This window comes from Macaca fascicularis, chromosome 19, assembly GCF_037993035.2.
Source record: "Macaca fascicularis isolate 582-1 chromosome 19, T2T-MFA8v1.1".
NCBI lineage: Eukaryota > Metazoa > Chordata > Mammalia > Primates > Cercopithecidae > Macaca > Macaca fascicularis.
Window position 1 is genome coordinate 53,557,815 of NC_088393.1, and position 9,000 is coordinate 53,566,814.

The 9,000-nt window shown below is 50.8% G+C and overlaps 1 protein-coding gene across 3 annotated transcripts; it reads left to right on the forward strand.

The window, feature by feature from the left end:
- Positions 1-607: 607 nt before the first annotated feature.
- Positions 608-5,641, forward strand: PPM1N (protein phosphatase, Mg2+/Mn2+ dependent 1N (putative)). Of its 3 annotated transcripts, XM_005589595.5 has the most exons (5): positions 608-1,583; positions 2,123-2,240; positions 2,666-2,771; positions 2,860-2,920; positions 5,181-5,641. In XM_005589595.5, exons 1-5 carry the CDS (start codon positions 636-638, stop codon positions 5,247-5,249), a joined length of 1,302 nt encoding a protein of 433 aa, XP_005589652.3. In that variant the 5' UTR covers positions 608-635; the 3' UTR covers positions 5,250-5,641. The 3 variants fall into 3 exon arrangements, 2 of the variants coding, with proteins under 2 accessions (XP_005589652.3, XP_073880009.1); XR_012427724.1 differs by lacking the exons at positions 2,123-2,240; positions 2,666-2,771 and having other exon boundaries at positions 827-1,899; positions 5,181-5,311; XM_074023908.1 differs by lacking the exons at positions 2,123-2,240; positions 2,860-2,920; positions 5,181-5,641 and having other exon boundaries at positions 827-1,899.
- The last annotated feature ends 3,359 nt before the right edge of the window (positions 5,642-9,000 follow it).

Consider the following 9,000-nt stretch of genomic DNA (forward strand, 5'->3'; position numbering starts at 1 on the left):
ATCTTCCCACCTAAGCCTCCTGAGTAGCTAGGATCACAGGTGTGTTCCACCGCGCCTGGCTGAATTTTAATTTTTGTAGAGACGAGGTCTCTCTATATTTCGCAGACTGGTCTCAAACTCCTGGGCTTAAGCAATCCGCCTGCCATGGCCTCCCTAAGTGCTGGGGTTACAGGCGTGAGTCACCGCGCCCGGCCAAGTATGGTATTTACAGGTTTTGAGGCTGGGGGCTGTATCACGGAGGCGGGAGGAGCTTGGATTGGGTGTTATGTTGAGAACACAGATTCTCGAATTAGTTTCCCTGTAACACTGGTTACTTCTGTGACTCTGTTTCTTCTTCCATCTGTAAACTGGAGATGATGATGTATAACAGCGTGCGACACATTAGTACTATGTGATAGTTTGCTACTGATACAGTATTATCTTTTTTCTTTTTTTCCTGATTCAGATCCCAAACCCCGCTTTGTAGGTGCAGGAGAGAGGAGACCCAGAAGTGTAATTCCTTCTAGTGACCCGCCTAAAGAGGGTCAAAGGACAGGAAGGAGATTTAGATGGTTTAAAATCTCACAGCGGAGGGGATTAATGGAGGGGGCGGGCAGGTGTACAGGGTGGAGACTTCCTGATCCCAGGGCTGAAGGATGGCGGCCCTGGCCCGCCAGCTGCAGCGTCTCTGGACCGCTTGCAAGAAAAAGGAGAGGGAGAAGGAGGGGGAGGAGGAAGAGGAGGATGAAGAGGAGGATGAAGAGGAGGGGCGCGGGGCCCTCGATGGGCCTCGGTCTCTGTTGACAGCGCCGCGCCGCGCCCAGCGGCCGCACGGGGGTGCCGAGGCGTCTTGTGGCCTGCGCTTCGGAGCGAGCGCAGCGCAAGGCTGGCGCGCGCGCATGGAGGATGCCCACTGCACTTGGCTTTCGTTACCTGGTCTGCCCCTGGGCTGGGCCTTGTTTGCCGTCCTCGACGGCCACGGTGGGGCTCGAGCTGCCCGCTTCGGTGCACGCCATTTGCCAGACCATGTGCTCGAGGAGCTGGGCCCGGAGCCTAGCGAGCCCGAGGGCGTGCGCGAGGCGCTGCGCCGAGCCTTCTTGAGCGCCGACAAGCGCCTGCGCTCCCTCTGGCCCCGCGTGGAAACAGGCGGCTCCACGGCCGTGGCGTTGCTGGTCTCCCCGCGGTTTCTGTACCTGGCGCACTGCGGTGACTCCCGCGCGGTGCTGAGCCGCGCTGGTGCAGTGGCCTTCAGCACAGAGGACCACCGGCCCCTTCGACCCCGGGAACGCGAGCGCATCCACGCCGCTGGCGGCACCATCCGCCGCCGCCGCGTCGAGGGCTCTCTGGCCGTGTCGCGAGCGTTGGGCGACTTTGCCTACAAGGAGGCTCCGGGGAGGCCCCCCGAGCTACAGCTTGTTTCTGCGGAGCCTGAGGTGGCCGCACTGGCACGCCAGGCTGAGGACGAGTTCATGCTCCTGGCCTCTGATGGCGTCTGGGACACTATGTCTGCTGCTGCCCTGGCGGGACTGGTGGCTTCGCGCCTCCGCTTGGGTCTGGCCCCAGAGCTTCTCTGCGCGCAGCTGTTGGACACGTGCCTGTGCAAGGTCCTGGGGGCGTGGCGTGGTATCTTTGAGGCTTGGCGCAGCAAAGAGAGAAAGCCTCGGGGTTTTGGGGAGGACGGCTTTGATACAGAGGCAAGAGTAAAGCTAGAGAAGGAGGGGATGGGGCTCAAGCGAAGGGCGTGGCATGAAGTGGGCAGGGCCAAAATACAGGAGCGGAGCCTGAGGGATGCTTTGAGGCAGGAGGGGAGAGTTAGCGGAAGGGATTTAAGACAAAGGGTTTGGTCTTTTGGAATGGGGCGATTCTGGGTCGTAGGAGCCAGGCCTGAAGTATGATTAGTGCTGGAAGGTGGAAGAGCAGGTAAACATCAGAGCGGGCAGAGCTTTAGGGAAAGGGCATTATTCTCTCAATAGGGAGGGCCTAGGACCGGGTTAGGTCCCAGTAGGAGAGGACTGGCAGGTGAATGGGACGTGAAAGAAAGGGGCATAACCAGAATGAAGTGGGGGACTTGAACTTGGGGATTGTTGGGAAGCTCTGCCTTCGATTCTCCCCCACTGGGCTCCGTTTTCTCCACCGGCTTCAGGGCAGCCTGGACAACATGACCTGCATCCTGGTCTGCTTCCCCGGGGCCCCTAGGCCTTCTGAGGAGGCAATCAGGAGGGAGCTCGCACTGGAGGCAGCCCTGGGCCGCAGAATCGCTGGTGAGCAGGCTCCGGGGGCCCAGCTGGAGGGATGGTCAGCCAGCGAAGGCTCTGCCATAACTTTTTCTTTTTCTTTTTCTTTTCTTTTTTTTTTTTTTTTTTTTTTTTTTTTTTTTTTTTTTGAGATGGAGTCTTGCTTTGTTGCCCAGGCTGGAGTACAGTGGCACAATCTTGGCTTACTGCAACCTCCACCTTCCGGGTTCAAGCGATTCTCCTGCCTCAGCCTCCTGAGTAGCTGGGATTACAGGCATGCACCACCACACCCAGCTAATTTTTGTATTTTTAGTAGAGACAGGGTTTCACTATGTTGTCCAGGCTGGTCTCGAACTCCTGGCCTCAAGTGATCTGCCCACCTCGGTCTTCCAAAGTGCTGGGATTACAGGCTTGCACCCTTGTGCCCAGCCTAACTCTTGACCCTTTCTCAGAACTGTGTGCCGATGCTCAGGAGCTACCCAGCCTGAACACAGTTTTCAGGACTCTGGCCTCAGAGGACATCCCAGATTTACCTCCTGGGGGAGGGCTGGACTGCAAGTGAGTTGGGGTGAGGAAGGGTGGGGTGGAATGGGGGTGGGGTGGAAGGAGGAGAGTCCCCTCCTGAGGGCCTTCCTGTGCTCTCCAGGGCCGCTGTCATTGCTGAAGCTTATTCTCAGATCTGCCAGGTCTCAGAAGAGTGCAGAGAGGTAAGGATCCTGTGTTCTCCAATGTTTCTCTTAGGAGAGGATCCCCCCACCCCTCTTAGTGACAGGGAAATTGAAGCCAGTGAGGATAAGGGATTTGCCTGATATATTTTGTTCCTCTTTTCTCTTCTCTTATTTCTTTCTTTTTCTTCTTTTTTTTTTTTTTTTTTGAGACGGAGTCTCGCTCTGTTGCCCAGGCTGGAGTGCAGTGGCCGGATCTCAGCTCACTGCAAGCTCCGCTTCCCGGATTTACGCCATTCTCCTGCCTCAGCCTCCCGAGTAGCTGGGACTATAGGTGCTCGCCACCTCGCCCGGCTAGTTTTTTGTATTTTTTTAGTAGAGACGGGGTTTCACGGTGTTAGCCAGGATGGTCTCAATCTCCTGACCTCGTGATCTGCCCGTCTCGGCCTCCCAAAGTGCTGGGATTCCAGGCTTGAGCCACCGCGCCTGGCCATCTTTTTCTTCTTTTTTTCTTCTTTCCTTCCTTTCTTTTTTTTCTTTTCTCTTTCTCTTTCTTTTTTTTGAGACTGGGTCTCGCTATGTTGCCCAGGCTGGTCTCAAACTCCTGGGCTCAAGGGATCCTCCTGCTTTGGCCTCCCAAAGTGCTGTGATTACAGGTGGGAGCCACTCAACCCAGCCAGCTTGCTATATTAATACATTCCTACTCCCAGCCCTGAAGCATTGTGCAAGGCATGATGAGGAAGACGCAGATGCAAAGAAGAGACTGTGATTTCCCTCCAAGAAATGTGGACCTGCAATGCTCTACATTGCCCCATCAGCCCAAGTGCTTCCCACATCCAAGAATAAGATGGAAACATTCAGGGAATGCTAATGACTAATTCTAAGGCCTGGATGCACAGCAGATACCATCAGGACATATATGAGTATGGTTCAGGTCTTAGACGAAAGAAGCTGTAATGGGGCCCAGATAGCTAAGAATTTGAAGATATCCAAAGAGGTGGTGGTGGACTAAGGCATGGAGTAGGATCAGGGAAGAAATGGGAGGGAGAAAGCTGGGTTTAGAGCCCCAAGGCCTTTTTTTTTTTTTTTTTTTTTTTTTGAGATGGAGTTTGCTCTTGTTGCCCAGGCTGGAGTGTAATGGCGCAATCTCAGCTCACTGCAACCTTCACTTCCCGGGTTCAAGCGATACTCTCATCTCAGCCTCCCAAGTAGCTGGGATTACAGGGACGCGCCATCACGCCCGGCTAATTTTGTTTTTTGTTTTTGTTTTTGTTTTTTTTCTGTCATCCAGGCTGGAGTGCAGTGGCCCTATCTCAGCTTACTGCAAGCTCCGCCTCCCGGGTTTACGCCATTCTCCTGCCTCAGCCTCCCGAGCAGCTGGGACTACAGGCGCCCGCCACCTTGCCCGGCTAGTTTTTTGTATTTTTTAGTAGAGACGGGGTTTCACCGTGTTAGCCAGGATGGTCTCGATCTCCTGACCTCGTGATCCGCCTGTCTCGGCCTCCCAAAGTGCTGGGATTACAGGCTTGAGCCACTGCGCCCGGCCTAATTTTGTATTTTTAGAAGAGACTGGGTTTCACCATGTTGCCCAGGCTGCTCGCAAACTCCTGACCTCAAGTGATTCGCCTGCCATGGCCTCCCAGAGTGCTGGGATTACAGACGTGAGCCATCACGCCCGGCGGAGCCCCCAAGGCCTTTGCATGGCAGAGATGGGAGTTTGGTTATTATCGTGTTGATGAGGGAGGACTGTTGATAATTTCTCAGTAGCTGAAGGAGGTTATTTGTCAGTTTTCTTTGAGTCGTGAGAGGCGGAAGGCCAATTCAAGCTGGGAAAGCACAACAGGGAATTTACTGGGCCATGTACTTGAAGAGTTCAGAGTCTTAAGGCATGGCTGCATCCAGTTGTCAGAGATGATGTCATCGTGAATGGGCTCTTTTTATTTTCTCCGAGTTGGCTTCATTCCCTTTCAGGGTCTCCTCCTGAGATAGCAGAGACTTGCAGCTCCAGGCTTACAGCCCAGCAGCCTATCCTCCCCGGTGAAGAGAGTTTGCCAATTTCCCCTGAGTTGTGCCGCAGTGGTCTTTGGGGGCTGGTTCTCATTGGCCACACCAGGTCACGTACCTGACCAGTCACTGTGTCTCTGATTGGCCAGGCTGGGGTCGCATTTGGGGTTGGGGTCCACTCCATTCAAACCTTAATGGATTGTGAGATGGGGTATGGTGGTCCCTCAAAGGAAAAGGAAGAGGTGCCAGGAGACAAGACAGGATTTCTAATTACCTTCTCCCACATTTTGTGTTACAGAAGGGGCAGAATGGCGCTGGGAAGTCCACCCCCACGCATTTGGGCTCAGCTTTGGACATGGAGACCTGACAGCTGTTGTCCTTTGGGAACCCTTTGCTCCACTGGGGCCTCAACGGAACTAAAGAAGAAAACCGACCCTTTCCCCAACTACATGTACCAGCGGAAGGAAGGAAGGCCAATGTAGGAACCCAAAATGCTTATTTCTTCTCTTCCCTCTCACAGAAAAGTCTTACGAGAGGGGAAATTCCACCAACATCCAGACCAAAAAGAAAAAAAGCCCAAAACGAAAAAAAACAAAAAAAAAAAACCCAAAAAAAACCCCAACCAAATGTCTTTGAAATATTCAGAGCCGAACAGATTCTGAGAGATCATCCAGTTCAATAACCTCTTTCCTTCTTATTATTCATCTGTTTTTGAGGGGAAGTAGAGTTTTGATTATTAAACTTTATTTACGTAAGTGATTCCAAATGCATTTTCTTGTAAAAAACAAACACTGAATAACATGGTGAAACCCCGTCTCTACTAAAAAATACAAAAAACTAGCCGGGCGCCGTTGCGGGCACCTGTAGTCCCAGCTACTAAGGAGGCTGCGGTAGGAGAATGGCGTAAACCCGGGAGGCGGAGCTTGCAGTGAGCTGAGATGCGGCCACTGCACTCCAGCCTGGGCGACAGAGCGAGACTCCGTCTCAAACAAACAAACAAACAAACAAACATGATTTGCCTAATCTGTGAGCAAATATGTTATAGGGCTGCTGTGTGCCTGGCCTTAGCCTCACAGCCATGAGCCAGACTGACTCACCAAGATCCTTGCCACCGTAGGGCTGACCTCTTGGTCATGAGACACAGCAAATAAGGGAATCAATAAGTAAAGTCATCTCGCCAGGTACAGTGGCTCATACCTGTAATCTCAGCACTTGGGGAGGCTGAGGTGGGAGGATCACTTGAGCCCAAGAGTTCGAGACCAGCCTGGGCGACATAGCAAGACGCAATCTGTAATTTTTTTTTTCTTTTGAGATTTAAGTCTCACTCTGTCACCCAGGCTGGAGTGCAAGGGCGCTCTCTCGGCTCACTGCAATCTCCGACTCCCGGGTTCACGCCATTCTCCTGCCCAATCTGTAATTAATAATAAAAAAAATAAAGTCATCTCGCACATTGACTAGTGTCACGAACAAAATAAAACAGGAGGATGTGTTGAGAAAATGACTAGGGGAGCTACTTCGGGTTTTTTTACTTTTTTCGATTTTTAAAATTTTAATTTATTTAATTTACACAGTTTTGAATGGGCAATAAATTCACTTGGTTTGAAATGCAAAGAGTGTGACATGGCATACAATGAAGTCTTTCTCCATCCCTCTCACACTTCAATTTTCCATGGTGGGGGAGGTAGCTTTTGAAACAGGGGGATCAGGAAAGGTCCCTGAGGAGGGGACAATTGAGCAGGGACCTGACAGAGAAGAGTCAGCTCTGCAAATACCCCAGAGAGTGTTCTAAGGCAGAGGGAACAACCAGTATGAAGGTTTAGAAGCAGAATAAAATTTGGCCTTTTTTTAAAAAAAAAAAAAAACAGAGTTTTCACTCTTGTTTCTCAGGCTGGAGTGTAATGGTGCAATCTCGGCTCACGGCAACCTCCGCTTCCTGGGTCAAGCTATTCTCCTGCCACCACACCCATCTAACTTTTCGTATTTACTACAGACGGGGTTTCACCATGTTGGTCAGGCTGGTCTCGAACTCCTGACCTTAGGTGATCCATCCGCCTCGGCATCCCAAAATGTTGGGATTACAGGCATGAGCCACCAGGTCTGGCCAAATTTGGCATTTTCAAGACAGACTTGAGACCTCCCAAGTGTGGTGGCTCACGCCTGTAATCCCAGCAATTTGGAAGGCCGAGGCAGCTTGATTGCAGGAATTCGAGACCAGCCTGGGCAACATAGCAAAATCTTGTCTCTACAAAAAAAAAAAAAAAAAAAAAAAAAAAAAGATTTCTGTGACCACCAAATTCCCTAGAAGCCCACACTCTATCTCACTGGTAACTCTTGCAATGAGTTTAAAGTGGACTTTTTACATATATTAATATATGGTATTTTGGGTGTTTCCTTGATTTTTTTCATTCCCTTTGTATCTTTGGCAACTTTTTATCCACTCAATGGATGTTTTCATTCTGTGTCATCCAGTCATTTACACACTTCATGCCACCCATTTTTTTAAGAGACAAGGTCTAAGTCTCTTTCCCAAGCTGGAGTATAATAGCACAATCATTGCTCACCACAGGCTGGAACTCCTGGGCTCAAGCAATCCTCCTACCTCATCTTCCCAAGTAGCTGGGACCACAGATGGATGAAACCACACCTAGTTAATTTTTTTTTTTTTTAGAGATGGGGTCTTGGCCAGGCACAGTGGCTCACACGTGTAATCTCAGCACTTTGGGAGGCTGAGGTGGGCGAATCATCTGAGGTCAGGAGTTCGAGACCAGGCTGACCAACATGGACCCGTCTCTACTAAAAAATGCAAAAATTAGCTGGGCGTGGTGGTGCATGCCTGTAATCCCAGCTACTCAGGAGGCTGAGGCAAGAGAATCGCTCAGACCCAGGAGGCGGAGGTTGCCGTGAGCCAAGATTGCGCCATTGCACTCCAGCCTAGGAAACAAGAATGACACTGTCTCAAAAAAAAAAAAAAAAAAAAGAGATGGGGCCTCACTGTGTTGTCCAGGCTGGTCTCAAACTTCTGACCTCAAGTGACCCTCCCGCCCTGGCTTCTCAAAGCACCAAAGCACTGGGATTACAGGCATGACACACCGTGCCCAGTCCACACCTCCTTTAGTTGTTGCTCACTCTGTGCTTCAGAAAGGGATGTCCAAGGGTTTCACTATTCCCTGCCCTCATCTTTTTGTTTTGTTTTGTTTAATTTTTTTTTTGAGGAGTCTTGCTCTGTCTCCCAGGCTAAAGTGCAGTGTCACGATCTCAGCTCACTGCAACCTCCGCCTCCCCGGTTCTAGTGATCCTCCCACCTCAGCCCCTCAGCCACCCAAGTAGGTGCGATTACAGGCGTGTACCACCATGGCCTGGTTAATTTTCTGGTTTTAGTAGAAACGGGTTTCACCATGTTGGCTAGGCTGGTCTTGAACTCAAGTGATCCATCCGCCTCAGCCTCCCAAAGTGCTGGGATAACAGGCGTGAGCCACTGTGCCCAGCCTCCCCTGTCCTCTTGATGGACATTTAAGCTATTTCCAATTTCTTGCTGTCACATCACTGCTGCCATAAAGATTGTTATGTACATATGCAAGCATTCTCTTACGCAGGGGTCTTGCTACCTGTTTTGTACAGCACTTAAGCTAAGAAGAGTTTTTTTACATTTTTTTAAGGATTGTAAGTAAAAAGAAAAACCGTCAAGAGTGTGTAAACCAGACCCTATGTCTACCATATCTAAAAGATTTCCTATTTGAACTTTTACAGAAAATGTTTGCTGGCTGGGCATGGTGACTGATACCTCCAATCCCAGCACTTTGGGAGGTTGAGCCAGAGGATCACTTTAGCCCAGGAGTTTGAGACTAGCCTGGGCAACATAGCGAAACCCTGTCTCTACAAAAATTTAGCCCGGCATGGTGGTGTGCACCTATAGTCCCAGCTACTCAGTGGGCAGAGGTTGGAGGATCGAATGAGCCCTGGAGGTGGAGGCTGCAGTGAGCCCTGGTTATGCTACTGCGCTCTGGCATGGGCGACAAAGAGAGACCCTGTCTCAAACAAACAAACAAGCAAACAAACAAACAAAAAACCACGTTTGCTGACTGTTGCTGTAGTGTAAGTGGCACCCAGAAATACCACCC

Excerpts from the sequence above, each read along its gene's own strand:
- PPM1N (XM_005589595.5), top strand. The coding sequence starts at position 636 with ATGGCGGCCCTGGCCCGCCAGCTGCAGCGTCTCTGGACCGCTTGCAAG. Across the intron at positions 1,584-2,122 it reads TGGACACGTGCCTGTGCAAG|GGCAGCCTGGACAACATGAC; the intron begins GTCCTGGGGGCG and ends CACCGGCTTCAG. Across the intron at positions 2,921-5,180 it reads TCTCAGAAGAGTGCAGAGAG|AAGGGGCAGAATGGCGCTGG; the intron begins GTAAGGATCCTG and ends TTTGTGTTACAG.